This window comes from Mandrillus leucophaeus, unplaced genomic scaffold, assembly GCF_000951045.1.
Source record: "Mandrillus leucophaeus isolate KB7577 unplaced genomic scaffold, Mleu.le_1.0 Scaffold284, whole genome shotgun sequence".
Lineage (NCBI taxonomy): Eukaryota > Metazoa > Chordata > Mammalia > Primates > Cercopithecidae > Mandrillus > Mandrillus leucophaeus.
This window is the reverse complement of record NW_012102965.1, coordinates 1,988,743-2,008,508: the sequence shown is the minus strand read 5'-3', so window position 1 is coordinate 2,008,508 and position 19,766 is coordinate 1,988,743. Positions and strand designations below refer to the sequence as shown.

Below are 19,766 nucleotides of genomic sequence, written 5' to 3'. Positions count from 1 at the left end.
GTATATATTCTTCCAGCTGGTTGCAGAAGAAGTCAGATATTCAAAGCATGAGAAGAACTCAGTGCATCACTGCTGGCTTGAAGATGGAGGGGCAACATGAGAAGGCATGTGGGTGGCCTCTAGAAGCTTAGAGTGATTGCTGGCTGACAGCCAGCAAGAAAATGGAGACCTCAGTCATCCAGTCACAAGGAACCGGATTTTCCCAATAATCTGAATGAAGTTGGAAGTAGATTTCTTCCCAGAGACTCTAGATGAGAACTCAGCCTGACCAAAATCTTGATTCTAGCCTTGTGATTCCCTGAGCAGAGAACCTAGACATACTGGGCTCTTGGCCTACACAACTGTGAGCTATAAATGAGTATTATTTTATGCTGCTAAATTTGTGGTAATTTGTTATACAGCAGTAGAAAATGAAAACAATAGCAAAGTACACATTTTGAAAAAGCCTCCCAAAACAGTTCACCAGTATTCATTCTCAATTTGTTGTTTTCAACCTTTATATGAACGGTGGGATTTACATTTTTGTAGTCACAGATCTGCGAATCATTGTTAAAAATCATAAATCCAAATCAAATCAGTCTTAGTCCTGCAGTTTCAGGGACTGAAACCAACTTTGCCTTCTAAAACTTACAGTGCCTTTTGGGGCATCAGCCTTAATCCATTTTTCACGTTTGCTTGCTTGATTCATGAGTCCTAAAATACAAAATTGCATAAAGTTATATCAAGAGCATTAATTGACCACATAGATCCTAGCAACACATCTATAAAACTGAAAAACACCTTAGAACATCAAGAATCTTGGTAAAGATAGTCTGAACCGGGGAAGAGTTGCAAAGAGGTTATCTGGGCTTGCTCCCCTCCATTCACTTTCTCAGAACAACCCTGTGAGGGAGGCTACTCTGTGTTTTATTTTGTTTTGTTTTGTTTGAGACAGAGTCTCGCTCTGTTGCCCAGGCTGGCGTACAGTGGCACGATCTCGGCCCACTGCAGCCTTCGCCTCCTGGGTTCAAGCGATTCTCTGGCCTCAGTCTCCCGAGTAGCTGGGACTACAGGCACGTGCCACCATGCCCAGCTAATTTTTTTGTATTTTCAGTAGAGACGGGGTTTCACCATGTTGGCCAGGCTGGTCTTGAACTCCACACCTCAGGTGATCCACCCACCTTGGCCTTCCAAAGTGCTGGGATTACAGGCATGAGCCACCATGCCCAGCCTACCCTGTATTTTTTTCTTTTTTTTTTAAGTAGAGACGGGGTTTCACATGTTGGTCAGGCCAGTCTCAAACTCCTCACCTCGTGATCCACCAGCCCCAGCCTCCCAAAGTACTGGGATTACAGGCATGAGCCACCACGCCGGAGCTCTGTTTTTTATTTGTACAGGATGAGTATCCCTTATCTAAAATGCTTGGGACCAGAATTTTTTCAAACTTCAGATTTTTTTTTTTTTGTAATATTTGGAGAAGACATACTAGTTGAGCATCCCTAATCTGGAGATCTGAAATCCAAATTACTCCAGTGAGCATTTCCTTGTTTCATGTTTTGGAGCATTTCAGATTTTGGATTTGGAATGCTCAGCATATATTATTTTTAAATGCAGTCTTAAAAAAGTGCTTTACTGGAGTATAACTGACAAACTACATGTACTTAAAGTATACAATGTAGTAAGTTTTGACATAGGTAAAAATCTGTGAACCATATCTCCTTAATCAAGATAATGAACATATTCATCACTCCCAAAAATGTATTTGTATTCAAGTGCAGTCTTTCCCTCATGCTCCTCCCTTCCTGTCACCCTCCAACCCCCACCCCCTTCAATTACTGATCAGCTTTGTAGCACTATGGATTTGTTGCTTTTTCTAAAATCTTATATAAATGGTATAAATGGGAGTATACAGTTATGCACTTTTTAAAAAAAATCCGTCTTCTTTAATTCAGCATAATTATTTTGAGGTTCATCCACAGTGGACCATGTATAGGTAGTTTCCCAACGCTTGCTCATTAGTACTTTGCTGACTGTTCATGGCACCTTCCGCAGTCCCCTCTGTGCAGCTTGCTCCCCTCCGGAACTTTCTCTTATGAACTCTGGGCAGCCCTGTCTCTCCAGAAGCTCAGCTCAGAAGCTCAGTCTCCTCTACTCAGGCAGTCTGCTGGGCTCTGCCTGTGCAACCTCTCCCTGCCCTGCAGCCTGGAAACTCTTTCAAGGTCATAGGCTGTGGCAATCACAAAGCTCTCCTTGTTTGTTTCTCAGATCTATTCTTCTAGTTCTATGTTTTCTTTACAAATCAAGGTTATAAAGGTGTTATATGTCCTCTGGAGTTCCACTGCAGTTCTGGATTTAAGAAACCAGTCAAATTGAGACAGAGCAGGGACTGCTTGTAGGGGCCTGTGGGCCCTTCTCAAGCACAAAAATTAAAAAAAAAAAAAAAGAAAAAAGAAAAATCTTGGGTTCGTTAAAACAATTCCAGGCACCTACCTAAGTAGCCTTAAAAAGCAAATAAGCAGGCAGGTGAGGTGGCTCAAGCCTGTAATCTCAGCACTTTGGGAGACCTGGGTGGGCGGATCACCTGAGGTCAGGAGTTTGACACCAGACTGGCCAACATGTTGAAACCCTGTCTCTACTAAAAATACAAAAATTAGCCTAGTGTGGTGATAGGTGCCTATAATCCCAGCAATTTGGGAGGCTGAGGTAGGAGAATGGCTTGAACCAGGGAGGCGGTGGTTGCAGTGAGCCGAGATCGTGCCATTGCACTCCAGCCTGAGCAACAAGGATGAAACTACGTCTCGGGGGAAAAAATAAAGCAAACGAGCAACTTAATAACAACAACATAATAATAGCTTAAAACAATAGCCAAAAAGGTTAAAATAGATGTCTTCTTTTCTGTAAGAACCAAAGACAAAATCTGAACATATGTCTCTGAGTTGTTTCTCAAAAACCTGGACCCCCACACCAAACAGATCTGCTGGAACGTGGACTTCAGATAAGCGGAAGCTCAAGACTAAACTCTGACCATTGTACATTTCTCAGGGGCCTGGAGAAGGTCATGCCCATGAGCCAGAACTAACATTCTTTTTTGCAGATCCCAAATTTTTAGATAAAGCTTCACTTCCTTAACCAATCAGAAACCAAAGAATCTTTAAATCCACCTATAACCTGCAGCCCCCCTGCTTCTAGATGTCTTGCCTTTTTAGGTCAGACCAATATGTAGGCCCCATGTATCAATTTATGACTTTGCTTATAACCTTTGCCTCCCTACCTTTATTTTAATTAATTTATTTTTTAATTTTTTCCATAGGTTATGGAGGTACAGGTGGTGTTTGGTTGCATAACTTCTTTAGTTGTGATTTGTGAGATTTTGGTGCACCCACCACTTGAGCAGTATACACTGCATCCCATTTGTAGTCTTTTATCCCTCACCCCCATCCCAACCTTCCCCCCAAGTCCTCAAAATCCATTGTATCACTCTTATGCCTTTGCGTCCTCATAGCTTAGCTCTCACATATCAGTGAGAGCCTATGATGTTTGGTTTTCCGTTCCTGAGTTACTTCACTTAGAATAATAGTCTCCAATCTCATCCAAGTCACTGTGAGTGCCGTTAATTCATTCCTTTTTATGACCAAGCGGTGTTCCATCATGTATATATATATATATATTCCACAGTTTCTTTATCTACTTGTTGATTGATGGGTATTTGGGTTGGTTCCTTGATTTTGCAATTGCAAATTGTGCTGCTATAAGCATGCCTGTGCAAGTGTCTTTTTCGTACAATGACTTCTTTTCCTCTGGGTAGATATCCAGTAGTGGGACTGCTGGATCAGATGGTAGTTCTACTTTTAGTTCTTTAAGGAGTCTCCACACTGTTTTCCATAGTGATTGTGCCAGTTTAGATTCTCACCAGCAGTGTAGAAGTGTAACCTCATCACCACATCCACACCAACATCTACTTTTTTTTGATTTTTTAATTATGGCCATTCTTGCAGGAGTAAGGTGGTTTTGATTTGCATTTCCCTGATCATTAGTGATATTGAGCATTTTTTCATATGTTCATTGGCCTTTTGTATATCTTCTTATGAGAATTGTCCAGTCATGTCCTTAGCCCACTTTTTGATGGGATTGTTTTTTTCTTACTGATTTGTTTGAGTTCGTTGTAAATTGTGGATATTAGTCCTTTGTCAGATGTATAGATTGTGAAGATTTTCTCCCACTCTGTGGGTTGTCTGTTTACTCTGCTGACTGATCCTTTTGCTGTGCAAAAGCTCTTTAGTTTAATTAAGTCCCAGCTATTTATCTTTGTTTTTATTGCATTCTCTTTTGGGTTCTTGGTCATGAAATCCTTGCCTAAGCCAATGTCTAGAAGGGTTTTTCTAATGTTATCTTCTAGAATTTTTAGTTTCAAGTCTTAGATTTAAGTCTTTAATCCATCTTGAGTTGATTTTTGTATAAGGTGAGAGATGAGGATGCAGTTTCATTCTCCTACATGTGACTAGCCAATTATCCCAGCACTATTTGTTGAAAAGGGTGTCCTTTCCCCACTTTGTGTTTTTGTTTGCTTTCTTGAAGATCAGTTGGCTGTAAGTGTTTGGGTTTATTTCTGAGTTCTCTATTCTGTTCCATTGGTCTGTGTGCCTATTATTATACCAGTACCATGCTGTTTTGGTGACTATGGCCTTAAAGTATAGTTTGAAGTCCGGTAATATGATGCCTCAGGATTTGTTCTTTTTGCTTAGTCTTGCTTTGGCTATGCGGGCTCTTTTTCAGTTCAATATGAATTTTAGAATTGTTTTCTCTCTGTGAAGAATGATGGTGGTTTTTTGATGGGGATTGTGTTGAATTTGTAGATTGCTTTTGGCAGTATGGTCATTTTCACAATATTGATTCTACCCATCCATGAGCATGGGATGTGTTTCCATTTGTTTGTGTCATCTATGATGTCTTTCAGCAGTGTTTTGTAGCTTTCCTTGTAGAGGTATTTCACCTCCTTGGCTAGGTATATTCCTAAGTACTTCATTTTTTTGTATTGTAAAAGGGGTTGCGTTCTTGATTTGATTATCTGCTTGGTTGCTGTTGGTGTTTAGAAGAGCTACTGATTTGTGTACATTAATTTTGTATCTTGAAACTTTGCCGAATTCTTTTATCAGTTCTAGGAGCTTTCTAGAGGAGTCTTTAGGGTTTTTGAGGTAAATAATCATATCACCAGCAAACAGTGACAGTTTGACTTCCTCTTTACCAATTTGGATACCCTTTATTTCTTTCTCTTGTCTGACTGCTCTGGCTAGGACTTCCAGTACTGTGTTGAAGAGGAGTGGTGACAGCGGGCATCCTTGTCTTGTTTCATTTCTCAGAGGGAATGCTTTCAACTTTTCCCCATTCAGTATTATGTTAGCTGTGGGTTTGTCATAGATGGCTTTTATTACATTGAGGTATGTCTCTTGTATGCCAATTTTGCTGAGAGTTTTAATCATAAAGAAATGCTGGATTTTGTCAAATGCTTTTTCTGTATCTATTGAGATGATAATGTGATCTTTGTTTTTAATTCTGTTTATGTGGTGTATCACATTTATTGACTTGCATATGTTAAACCATCCCTGCATTCCTGGTATGAAACCCACCTGATCGTGGTGGATTGTCTTTTTGATATGTTGTTGGATTCGGTTAGCTAGTATTTTGTTAGGAATTTTAGCATTTATGTTCATCAGGGATATCAGTCTGTAGTTTTTTTTTTTTTTGGTTGTATCCTTTCCTGGTATTGGTATTAGAGTAATGCTGGCTTCATAGAATGAATTAGGGAGGGTTCCTTCTTTCTCTATCTTGTGGAATAGTGTCAATAGGATTGGTACCAATTCTTCTTTGAATGTCTGGTAGAATTCTGCTGTGAATCCATCTGGTTCTGGACTTTTTTGGTTGGTAATTTTTAATTACCACTTCAATCTCCTGCTTGTTATTGATCTGCTCAGGGTATCTAATTCTTCCTGATTTAAGCCAGGAAGGTTGTATCTTTCCAGGAATTTATCCATCTCTTCTAGGTTTTCTAGTTTATGTGCATAAAGGTGTTCATAGTAACCTTGAATGGTCTTTCATATTTCTGCTCCCATTTTGTTTCTTATTTAGGTTATTTGGATTTTCTCTCTTCTTTTCTTGGTTAATCTTACTAATGATCTATCAGTTTTATCTATCTTTTCAAGGAACCAGCATTTTTTTCTTTTATCTTCTGTATTTTTTTGTTTGTTTCAATTTCATTTAGTTCTTCTCTGATCTTGGTTATTTCCTTTCTTCTGCTGGGTTTGGGTTTGGTTTGTTCTTGTTTCGCTAGTTCCTTGACATGTGACCTTAGAATGTCAGTTTGTGCTCTTTCAGTCTTTTTGATGTAGGCATTTAGGGCTATGAACTTTCCTCTTAGGAGGAAAAGTAGCTTTAGGTGGCCTTTGTGGTATCCCAGAGGTTTTGATAGGTTGTGTCACTATTGTCCTTCAGTTCAAAGAATTGTTAAATTTCCATCTTGATTTTGTTTTTGACCCAGTGATCATTCAGGTGCAGATTATTTAATTTCCATATATTTGCATGGTTTTGAAGGTTCCTTTTGGAGTTGATTTCCAGTTTTATTCCACTGTGGTCTGTGAGAGTGCTTGATATAATTTCAACTTTCTTAAATTTATTGAGGCTCATTTTGTGGCCTATCATATGGTCTATCTTGGAGAAAGTTCCATGTGCTGTTGAATAGAATGTGTATTCTGCAGTTGTTGGATGGAATGTTCTGTATATATATGTTAAGTCCATTTGTTCCAAGGTATAGTTTAAATCCATTTTTTCTTCATTGACTTTCAGTCTTGATGGCCTGTCCAGTGCTGTCAGTGGAGTAATGAAGTCCCCAATTACTCCTGCTCACTTGTGATGTCCACTTGCATGAAATGACTTTTTCCACCCCTTGACCTTAAGTTTATGTGAGTCCTTATTAGCTGAGTCTCTTCAAGCAGCAGATAGTTGGTTAGTAAATTCTTATTCATTCTGCAGTTCTTATCTTTTAAGTGGAGCATTTAGGCCATTTACATTCAATGTTAGTATTGAGATATGAGGTAGCATTCCATTCATCATTTTATTTGTTGCCTGTGTACTTTGGTTTTTGTGTTTTTGTTTTTTAAACTGTATTTTTGTTTTATAGGTCCTGTGGGATTTATGTCTTAAAGAGGTTCTGTTTTGATGTGTTTCCAGTATTTGTTTTAAGATTTAGAGCTCCTTTTAGCAGTTCTTGTAGTGGTGGCTTGGTAGTGACGAATTCTCTCAGCATTTGTTTATCTGAAAAAGCCTGTATCTTTCATACACGATGCCTAGTTTCGCTGGAAACAAAATTCTTGGATGAGAATTGTTTTGTTTGAGGAGGCTGAAGATGGGCCCCAATCCTTTCTAGCTTCTAGGGTTTCTGCTGAAAATCTGCTGTTAATCTGATAGGTTTTCCTTTATAGGTTACCTGGTGCTTTTGTCTCACAGTTTAGATTCTTTGTTTTGTCTCAACTTTGGATAACCTGATGTCAATGTGCCTATGCGATGATCTTTTTGCGATGAATTTCCCAGGTGTTCTTTGTGCTTCTTGTATTTGGATGTCTAGGTCTCTAGCAAGGCCAGGGAAGTTTTCCTCAATTATTCCCCCAAATATGTTTTCCAAGCTTTTATATTTCTCTTCTTCCTCAGGAACACCAATTATTCTTAGATTTGGTCATTTAACATAATCCCAGACCTCTTGGAGGCTTTGTTCATATTTTCTTATTTTTTCTTTGTTGGATTGGGTTAATTTGAAGACCTTGTCTTTGAGCTCTTAATTTCTGTCTTCTACTTGTTCAGTTCTATTGCTGAGACTTTCCAGAGCATTTTGCATGTCTATAAGTGTGTCTGTTTCCTCAAGTTTTTATATATTGTTTTTTATTTACGTTATCTGTTTCACTGAATAATATTTCTCCCTTCTCTTCTTGTACCATTTTTTGGATTTCCTTGTATTGGGCTTCGTCTTTCTCTGGTCCCTCCCTGATTAGCTTAATAACTAACCTCCTGAATTCTTTTTCAAGGTAAATCAGGGATTTCTTCTTGGTTTGGATCCATTGCTGCTGAGCTAGTGTGATTTTTGCAGGGCTGTTAAAGAGCCTTGTTTTGTCAGAAAACCAACACTTTTTTTTGGTTCTTTCTCATTTGTGTAGGCTCTGTCAGAGGGAAGGGCTAGGGCTGAAGGCTGTTCAGATTCTTTTGTCCCATGGGGTGTTCTCTTGCTGTAATACTCTCCCCCTTTTTCTATGGATGTGGCTTCCTGAGAGCCGAGCTTTAGTGATTGTTATCGCTCTTCTGGATCTAGCCACCCAGCAAGTCTACCAGGCTCTGGACTGGTACTGGGGGTTGTCTGCACAGCTTTCTGTGATGTGAACCGTCTGTGGATCTCTCAGCTATGGATACCAGCACAGTATTTTGGGTGTCTCTTGGGTCCTGTAGGAGCAATCTGCTTCCTTCAGTGGGTCTGTGGGTCCTCTTGGGTTTACTGATTTATTCCTATGGTTGTTCTGGAGCTAAAATTCATGATGTGAGCCTCTACATGCTGCTCTGTCTGTCCGAGTCGGAGCTGCAATCTAGTCCTGCCACTCCCGGCCACTGGGCTCTCTCTACCTGTAAAAACCCTTACTTACAAGCCATCTGAGAGTTCAGGTGGTAAGTATAATCTGCCTGATTCTCCTTGCTTGGTCCCTACAAACAAACGCTTTCCCTTCTCGTGCTACAAGCCTTGGTTTAGATATGGCCTAGACACCTAGTCTTATTACGCCGGGTGAGTGGACCTCTGTTTGGTTCAATAACAAAATCTGAACTGAGGAGAGTTGTGATTACATATTGCATTTCATCATAAATATTTTCCGTGTCGAATCCAAGCACACAAAATACAGAATGATCCTCTTCCTCAGTACAGTTTTTCCCTCTGTTATAATAGTACCATGATATTCTCAGCTGAAGAAAAGGTGCTAGGTGCTTGTACCATCTGATCTTTTTGTCAAGTGCTTTTCTGATGCAAATTATTCTCTGAATTCTTATCTCTCCTTTTCACTCCGAGCCATAATCTTGTCTATGTCCTGGAGCTCATTGCATCTTTCCCAGAACACAGTTGAGTATTCAACGACATCCTGTAAGGTTTTTCCCTCTTATTCTCTCGCTATATTTTCAGTATCACAACCCCATTTTAATTAGCTTTGATAAGATGGTTAAAATATCTTAGTCCAATTGGTAAATCCCTGTGTTTACTCTAACCTTCATCAATAAGGGGTTCAACTTTATTAAACTGTTCTTTTTCTGTGCCCATGCTGCATTAGGTAGGTCATGATTTTGAGGGACCTTGCACCCAGTTGCTTTTCTGTAATACAGAGTTTCTTTTTCTAGTAATTAAAATAAATGTTGGGCCGGGTGCAGTGGCTCACACCTGTAATCCCAGCACTTTGAGAAGCCAAGGCGGGCAGATCACCTGATGTCAGGAGTTTGAGACTAGGCTGGCCAACATGGTGAAACCCCATCTCTGCCAAAAATACAAAAATTAGCTGGGCGTGGTGGCAGGTGCCTGTAATCCTAGCTACTCAGGAGACTGAGGCAGGAGAATTGCTTGAACCTGGGAGGCAGAGGTTGCAGTGAGCCGAGATTGTGCCATTGCACTCCAGCCTGGGCGACAATAGTGAAACTCTGTCTCAAAAAAATAAAATAAAATAAATGTGGAGGAAAGAACTGGAAATCCTGAAATTTTTGTTTTTCCAATTTTTTCTTCTTTTTTTATACCATTTAGCACCAATAATAAAGCATCAATAATAGTCTTTTCTAAATATCTGAGATCTCTTCCTTAATGTATTATTTATCACCTCCCCAATAATACATTTCTTACTTATGGGGTGAAAAGCCTTCAACCTATTTCCTTTTGCAGCAATAGAGTCCAAGCACAGTGTTACTGCTCTCAAGAAAAAGAACACACAAGCAATTTCAGCTTAGAGACAATACTCAAAAGGGAGGACAGTTTATAAAATTCCATTTAGGTTGCTTGAAAATAGCTTTTTCTATCTTGCCAATAAATAATTTACTGAAACTTCTTTGCACTTTGACCTGAATCTGTGGAGACTCTATTCTATTAGTAATTTGTAAAGTTTATAAATTCCTTCCTACAAAAGTTTTTCAACATATATTGGAATTTGGGGTTTCAGAAGCCTTCCTCCTTATTTACTTCCCTTTGCTGCAGGGGTGGCCTGCCCCTCCACACCTGTGGAACGAGAGACTTGAGAAAAGAAATGAGACATTGAGACAAAGTTTAGAGAAAGAAAAAGTGGGCCCAGGGGACCCGCGCCGGCACTGGTCTCTGAGTTCCCTCAGTATTTATTGATCATTATCTTTACCATCTGGGGGGCGAAGGGGAAGTGGCAGGATAATAGGATCATAGTAGGGAGGTCAGCAGTAAGACATATGAATAAAGATCTCTGTGACAAGAGTAAGTTTAAGGAAAAGTGCTGTGCCTTGATATGCATATGTAAACATCTCCATAAACCTTTTTAGTGCATAAAGAGCAGCATTGCTGCTAGCACGTCCCACCTTCAGCCGTATGGCGGTTTTCTCCTTTCTCAGTAAATAGAACATACAATCAGGTTTTACACCAAGATGTTCCATTGCCCAGGGACGGGCAGGAGACAGATGCTTTTCTCTATCTCAGGCCTTCTTTCCTCTTATACTAGTCCTCCTCAGCACAGACCCTTCACGGGTGTCAGGCTGGGGAACGATCAGGTCTTTCCCTTCCCACGAGGCCATATTTCAGACTATCACATGGGGAGAAACCTTGGACAATACCTAGCTTTCCTAGGCAGAGGTCCCTGCGACCTTCCGCAGTGTATGTGTCCCTGGGCACTTGAGATTAAGAGAATGGTGGTGAGTTTTAACCAGCAAGCTGCCTTCAGGCATTTGTTTAACAAAGGACACCCTGCACAGCCCCAAATCCATTAAACCTTGAGTCACCACAGCACATGTCTCTTGCAAGGACAGGGTTGGGTGTAGGGTTACAGATTAACAGCATCTCAAATACAGAACAAAATGGAGTCTCTTATGTCTACTTCTTTCTATATAGACACAATAACAGTCTGATCTTTCTTTTCCCCACACTTTGCCAATTAAAATCACACTATGTTTCTTTGACCAAGAAATGGGAAAATGACTACTCTATCCCTATGCAGTGTGGTTCTACTAAGGGCAAGGAAAGGCTTCTTAAGACATGTGTTTAACTCTGTAATTTGCTCTCAAAACTCCTGCCCCAAAGTACCCAAATATATGAATCTATATGTTCTTTTTATTTAACCCAACATGTACCTGATCTATTCTGCACTAGCTATCAACAAAGACAGGGCTCCAGGAAGTAACTTGCGGAATTGTCTTGTTTAAAAATAGGATTAACAATCTTCTTGGTAAAGTGAGCTTTTCCCACCTCCCTCCCCACTCCCACTTCTAACCCTGGAACAGTCTTTGTTTATGTACATTTGGTTCAGAGGGATACTTCTAGTGCTGCCTTATTATTAATAATAGCAGATTAAAAGTCAGTGCATCAGGGTTGGAGGATTCTCTTTTATACTACACACACTTTGGGCTGCCCACTATAGGAAGTGCCATGCTAAGTATATTAGGGAGGTTCAAAAGATGTAAAAAGACACACCAGTGCTCTCACAAAGCTTACCAACTCACTAGGAAAATAAATCATACACTATGAAACAACATAAAAGTAATTACTCTGAAATTTTATTATTTTTAACACATACATTTCACAAACAAAACCTTTAACACCACATACAATTCCATAACAAAATATTTTAATTTTGTCAACTTTTTTTTTTTTTAGACGGAGTCTCACTGTGTCACTCAGGCTGGAGTGCAGTGGTGCGATCTCGGCTTACTGCAACCTCCACCTCCCAGGTTCGAGCGATTGTCCTGCCTCAGCCTCCCGAGTAGCTGGGACTACAGCCACATGCCACCACACCCAGCTAATTTTTTGTGTTTTTAGTAGAGATGGGGTTTCACCATGTTAGCCAGGATGGTCTCTATCTCCTGATCTCGTGATCCACCCACCTTGGCCTCCCAAAGTGTTGGGATTACAGGCGTGCACCACTGTGCCCTGAGTCAACGTTCTTTAACTTTTTACAGTCTTCTCTCAACAAAAGTGTAACCCAAGATACCCTGACAAGAAATCTTCCAGATAAAAAAATATTTTTGAGCTAGTTTTAATGATGCCTATCCACTAAATTTTCTCCCAAATACTTGGAATAATAATAAAATCAACAGTACTCTAGGCAAGAGTATACCGAGGAAATATACAATTCTGTCCAAAAAATAATCATAATAGTTTCTTCCTCAAATCTTTTCTTCTGCAATGTCTAATCCTATCCATTGTATTTTTCATCTCAGTCACTGTAGTTTTCATTTATAGAAATTCAATTTTGGTATTCTTTTTATATCTTCCATGTCTTAAGTGAACAAGTGGAATACAGTTATAATAACTTTTTTTTTCCTTCTCTGCTAATTTGGTCATCTGTGTCAGTTCTGGGTTGGTTTCAATTATTCTCTTCATTATAGTTCATGGGTTCTTTTGCCCTTTGCATGTCTGATAATCTTTGATTCAATGCTAGATATTGAAACCATCTCTGTAAAAATCATAACTGAGAAAATTATTACAGTGAAAGAGCTCTGACGTAACCAACTCCATCTTGCTTCTAATCTCGAAGCTGTCCTTGTTCATTCCTAGGTACAGGCTGAACTAACTGTTGGGAGGAACTTAGTTTATAGTTTAGCTTTTAAACCAAGACAATAACAGCCATTTCCCAAACAAACCCCCTTCCTGCCCGGGGACTAGACTGCCTTTTCAGGACAACAAATTAGCCAGAAGATTAGAAATTGTGGTTTAGGAGTCATGCAGCTGGAAGCTGCAAGATTCTAAACCTCCCCAAATTGCTCCTGCGGATAACATCACCATTGTAAAACCTAAGATCAGTGCTTGAGATATTTTGCAGACCCTAAACTCAATCGATCAGCTGGCATAACCCAGATTGATAAGCTGGCTCATCTGATCTTGTGGCCCCCAGTCAGGAACTGACTCAGCACAAAAGGACAGCTCTGACTCCCTATGATTTCATCTCAGATTGACTAATCAAAATTCCCAACTCGCTGGCCCCCTATCAAATTATCCTTAAAAACTCAGATTGTCAGATTCTCATGGAAACTGATTTAAGTAATCATAAAACTGGTCTCCTGCATAGCCATCTCTGCGTGAACTTCTTGTTCTCTATTGCGATTCCCCTGTCTTGGTAAGTTGGCTCTTTCTAGGCAGTGGGCAAGGTGAACCTGTTGGGTGGGTTACAACATTGTGAATTTTACTTTGTTGAGTACTGGATACTTTTGTATTCCTGTAGATCTTCAGCTTTGTTCAAGGATGCAGTTAAGTTACTTGGAAACAGTTTAAGCCTTACATCTCTTGCTTTTATAATTTGTTAGGCAGTTATAGAGTGGTGCTCAGCCTAAGACTAATTGTTTCCCACTACTAAATGCTCTACCCAATGCCCCATGAGTTATGATTTTCTTTCCAGACTGGTGGGAAGAACAGACATTATTCCTGGACCTGTGTGAGCACCAGGTTCTATTCCCTCGGGTACTTTGTCCTATGAACTCGGTCTTGATCTTTATGGACTCTCATCTTGATCTCTCTAACTCAGGGAGTGTTCTAGACTCCAGAGCAATTCCCTTTTCCTATACTGGAGCCTGGAGACTCTCTCAAGGCAGTAAGCACGACTCATCTTATTTGTTTCCTAAATTTGCTTAATTTTTTAATTTTTTGGTCACTGTTTCAGGTGGGAAGGTAAGTCAGACCCTTTAGCTCCATCCTGCCCAGAAGACTTCATTATTTTTCTCCCTCTCTCTTTTTCTCTCCCTCTGCCTTCTTTCCACCCTCTTTTTTAACTTCTTATTTTGAAATAATTTCATACTCACAAGAAGTTACAAAAACAGGTACTGTGTACCCACCACTCAGTTCCCCTAATGGTGACAGCTTCTATAATTATACTGCACTATCAGCTTCTATAATTATACTGCACTATCAAAACCAGGAAATTAGCTGGCAAATTAACTGGACTATAGACCTTACTCAGATTTCACCAGTTTTTATATGCATTCATTTTTTGGGTATGTCTTTGTATATACTCATGACATTTTATCTATCACATATATAGATTCATGTAACCATCATTTTAATCAAGATATGGAACTGTTCTGTCACTACAAAGGAAGTCTTTTGTCATGTCCCTTTAAAGTCATACTCTCCTTCTCCTTCCCTAACCTATGGCAACCACTTGTCTATTCTCCACATCTTTAATTTTGTCATTTCAAGAATGTTATATAAATGGAATCATAGAATATGGAACATTTTGAGATTGGCTTTTTTCACTCAGAATAATACCCTTAAATTCTCTTCAAGTTGTTTACATCAACAGATTGTTCCCTTTATCAGTGAATTACCTTATGTGGACATACCATGAGTCATATGAACATTCAGTCATGGAAGGATATTTCAGTCATTTCCAGTTTTGGGCTATTACAAATAAAGCTGTGAACATTTGTGTACAGGTTTTTGTGTGAACATAATTTTCATTTCCCCAGGATAAATACCCAGGAATATAAATGCTAGGTGATTAATGGTAGTTTCTTTTTTGTTGTTGTTGTTTTTAAGAAACTGCCAGACTGAATTATAGAGTAGCTGTATCATTTTACATTCCCACCAGTAATGTAGAAGAGATCCGGTTTCTCTGCACACTTGCCAGCATTTGAATAATCAATATTTTTAATTTTAGCCATTCTAGTAAGTATGTAGTATTTTATTCTGGTTTTAATTTGCATTTCCCTAATGGCTAGTGATGGTAAATATCTTTTTGTGTATTTATTTGCCATCATATATCTTCTATTGGTTGCACTGTTTCTTAAATGTTACAAGATTAAACTTTTATGTGCATGAATCATGTTTTCTTCACTACCGGGGATAGTTCACTTAGGATAAGGATTTGGCTATGGTTTAATATTTCTTGAATGACCAAAATAAATACAAAAACAATAATAAAACAAAACTCCACAGTCATCACAAACAGAGCTCATATGCTCTAAGATTGGGGCCTGCACTTTGAACTCTAGTCTAGGGATCAGCAAACTATAGCTCACAGGCCGAATCTGACCAGGGGCCTGTTTTTAAATACCCTGAAAGCTAAGAAGGGCTTTTATTTTTTACCTTTATTTTTTATTTATTTATTTATTTTGGAATGGAGTCTCCCTTTGTCGCCCAGGCTGGAGTTCAGTGGCGCGATCTCAGCTCACTGCAATCTCTGCCTCCTGGGTTCAAGCAGTTCTCCCTGCCTTAGCCTCCCGAGTGGCTGGGATTTCAGGTGCCCACCATCACACCCAGCTAATTTTTGTATATTTAGTAGAGACAGGGTTTTGTCATGTTGGCCAGGCTAGTCTCTAACTCCTAACCTTAGGTGATCCGCCCGCTTCAGCCTCCCAAAGTGCTGGGATTACAGGTGTGAGCCACTGTGCCTGGCCAGGCTTTTACATTTTTTAAGGGTTACTGAAAAACAAACAAACAAAAAATGCAACAGAGTCCATATGTAATCTGTTAAGTCTAACATATTTACTATATGGTGTTTACAGATAAAGTTTGCAGATGAATGGAAAGAAAACCTGATCTTTTTTTGGGGCAAACATTAGCAACATTGACATCTGATTACCCATGATACTCTCAAGATCTTACAGTTTAACAAAAAGGTGGGGAAATAAAAACACCATAAAAACAGGTGGGCACAGTGGCTCACGCTTGTAATCCCTGCACTTTGGGAGGCCGAGGTGGGCAGATCACGAGGTCAGGAGGCAAGACTATATGGTGAAACCCCGTCTCTACTGAAAATACAAAAATTAGCTGGCCGTGGTGATGGGTGCCTGTAGTCCCAGCTACTCAGGAGGCTGAGGCAGAAGAACCACTTGAACCCAGGAGGCAGAGGTTGCAGTGAGCCGAGATGGCGCCACTGCACCCCAGCCTAGGCGACAGAGAGAGACTCCATCTCAAAAAACAAAAACAAAAACCACCACCATAAAAGCACCATGACTTGAAAGCAGTTCCTCCATTAACTCCCTGTCAAATATTTTTAAGCAGATAGCTATAAGCCTTATAGCATTCTTCATTCTGTTATTGAATTTCTTCCATGTGGTCCTGAAATATATATACATTGCTGACAAATTCATGTGCTATAAGCTTTGAAAAACCAAAAACTTCAGTGGGTTCTAAACTCAGAGCTATTTCCAAGAGTTAGTCATATCAAAAGACTGGATTTTTCCCGATTTAGAGAGAAAACAGTGTCTCCAGGTTTTTAAAGTAGCATTTTATGAGCTTAGTCTCATTTCAACCTCTTTTCCAACCCATGAACCTGTATTCCGTTATAAATAACGATTCCATTGTATGTTTACTCTCTGGTCTTTAGACAAGCTAAGAACTCTTTTCTGACTTGGTGGTTCATTTTGATCCCAAATGAATTTATTTTTTATATGCTTTATATTTCCAGTTTTACTAAAACGAAGTAAACCCAGTAGTGCTAGCTTCCCTACTATCCAGACAATGACAAACACCAGTCCATTCACTGGCAACACACTTTACCTCTAATATTCTTTGAACATTTAAATATCTAAATCATGGAGCTGTAAAGACAAAAGGACTTTGTACCACATGCATACCTGGGCTTGGAGACTTGATGTATACCACTGTCAAGTTTCATATCTAAGTTGATGAACCAAGTCTAAAACCTAATAGAGAAGCCACCTTATTAGAAGTATCTTCCCTAAGCCACTCACAACATGTTAAATTTGCCACACATGGGTAGGGGACAAAACTTAGAATCAAGACTCTCATAAAGATTAGAGAATGCAGCCCCAATACACACTTGGGTATAGCTTTTTAGTAGGTAAATGTTTCAGCCTGAGAGTCTCAGGTTTCCTTTTGACTTCAGAATAGCACATAATACATGTAAATCATGGTAGGAATTATACACCTGAGTTACTTACCAGTGACAGCAATAGCAAAGGAAACCATGGAGCAGGAAATCAAATAAAATTATAGAGCTGACACATCAAAACCCTGTGGGAAGCCAGAACCTAAGGGACTAAATTTTACTGGCATGGTTTCTTACAGAGATTATCCAGAAGTCATGCTGCAGATAAAATCCAGGCTCTTAGCAATAAGAGTTATTTCTGTTTCTATCCCTCATGGGCTCTATGAGGGAGGCCCAGATGAGCTGAGCTCAGCTGCCTATAATAATAGCTCACATATAAAGCTGCTCATTATTTCCAAAATTTGGTTTCAGACTGGAAATCTCCACAGAAAAAAGAAATCTGCCCTGATTTTCTAGGCCTCTTAAATGATTTCATCCAGTTGATACATAAGACCTGTGGCTGACTGGGCACCAAATAGTTTTAAAACCAAAATGAAATATGGAAGTTTCTCTTAAACCCAATCACCTGTTCACACTCACAGCTCCCTCCAGAGACTGCTGCTCTCTTCACCTGAGGTCCTGCTGCATAAATTACTTTAATGGATTTAATTTGCTATCAGAGACAACCTACAGATCTATCTGGGTACCAACCTCATATGATAGTCTGTGCTACTCTGCAAAACGATGCTTGATCAGTACCTAGATTCTTCCACTGTGAACAGGAAATAAACTCATCATTCTGTAATTTGGCCCTTCCTGGTTCAGGAGGTGGGGCCAGAGTGTAAGACATAATAACAAGTAACACACAAAAAGAACTCAGTAGGCTAAGGTGCTTCATAATAACCAATGGGTTAAGCATGCAGCTTCCTCAAAGCATTCATTCGTCTTTGTCTTCAAGCAAAGGTTACTGAAGGCCTATTTATTTGATGACCTTAAGATAGCTCACTATGGAGTCCAGGCCTCTGTACTCCTTCTCCTGAATTACTGCAGTAACCTCCTAAAAAGCAAAAGTTTTTTTCTCCTTCATCCATCATTGTTCCTTCTCATCTATCCCCACTCAACATTCAGAGTGATCTTTCTAACACACAAATCTGATTATGTGAACCCCAAATTAAAACCTCCCAAGGGCTTCCCAATGCTCTTAATATAAAATCCAAACTGTCCCATATGATCTGACCTCTCCCAAACTCTCCTGCCTCCTTTTATGCCACTTTCTCCTTCACTCTCTATACTTTGGCCATATTTGACTTCTCTCACTTCCTCACCTCTGTGTTCTCACAGTACAATGTACATACGTTTATACTAACATTGATCCCATTGTACTGTATTCTCTGATTTGCCTTTCCTCACTAGAATGTAAACTCCTCAGAAGGCAATGAGACCATCCTTTATATTACCCTTGCACCCCTAGTTTCTGGCAGTGCTTGACTCAAACATTTGTTGAGTAATTCAGCAAATAAAGAAAAATAGAGAAGACAGGAGAAGGAAGACATAGGCTAGGGAAAGATAATTTTGTTTTTAAACATTAAGTTTGAGGTGGCACTGGTTTAGTGGAATAGAAATGGGCAAGAACAATAGAGATCAGGTCTGCAGGTATTGATTTGGAAGTTATATACACAGAAATAATGACTGAAGTCATGAGAATAGTTTTAAAACTAAATCTAAATTTTAGAAAGACATATGATTCTATGAATAAGTGAATAAAATATGACAAATTACCTTTAGCTTATAATTCAAACATGCTTACATATGCTAATAATTTTAGTTATGCTGTGACTCAGAGCACAGTTAAACAAACATGTATTATTGTTTTAGACTACTGGGACCAAAAATAGGTAATTCTCTTGGCTCCTTATCAAATTCAAGACATTAGATCACAAGTTGATTCTTACTATATTTGATATCCAGTCATTGCATCATAATGTTTCAGTCAACAAGGAACTATAGAAATGACAGTTGTCCCATAAGATTATAGAAGAGCTAAAAAATTCCTATTACCTAGTGACTTTGTAGCCATCCTAATGGTCGTTTAAATGTAACACACTACTTGTGTTTGGGGTGATGCTGGTGTAAACAAACCCACTCCACTGTCATATAAAAGTATAGCACATATATTATGTGTAGTTCTTAATACTAGATGAGAATAAATGACCATGTTACTGATTTATGTATTTACTACACTTTTTGTCGGTATTTTAGAGTGTACAGCTTCTGCTTATTAAAAAAAAAAAAAGTTAAGTTACAACAGCGTCTCAGGCAGGTCCTTCAGGAAGTATTCCAGAAGAAGGCATTGTCATCACAGGAGATGACAGCTCCACATGTGTTATTGCCCCTGAAGGCCTTTCAGTGGGACAAGATGTGGAGATGAAAGTGATATTGATGTTCCTGACCCAGTAAAGGCCTAGACTAATGTGTGTGTTTGTGTCTTAGTTTTTAACAAAGTTTAAAAAGTAAAATTTTTAAAAAATTAACAATTTTAAAAACAGAAAAAAGCTTACAGAATAAGGATAGACAAGTGTATTTCTACCCCTGTAAAATGTGTTTGTGTTTCAATCTAAGTATTATTACAGAACAGTCAGAAAGTTTTTTATTTTATTTTTTCTGAGAAGGAGTCTCGCTGTGTCGCTCAGGCTGGAGTGCAGTGGCGCCATCTTGGTTCACTGCACCCTCTGCCTCCTGGGTTCAAGGGCTTCTCCTTTTTTTAAAAAAAAAAAGTTTATTCTTTTTTTT

General features: G+C 39.2%; 1 protein-coding gene across 2 annotated transcripts in view; it reads right to left on the bottom strand.

Moving 5' to 3' along the window:
- Positions 1-348: 348 nt before the first annotated feature.
- Positions 349-19,766, bottom strand: part of FAM185A (family with sequence similarity 185, member A) — a 64,997-nt gene continuing 45,579 nt past the window's right edge. For both annotated transcript variants that reach the window (XM_011985464.1, XM_011985463.1), the window contains one exon: positions 349-693. In XM_011985464.1, the coding sequence (XP_011840854.1) occupies positions 581-693 (113 nt within the window). In that variant the 3' untranslated portion in view covers positions 349-580. The remainder of the gene's footprint in view (positions 694-19,766) is intronic.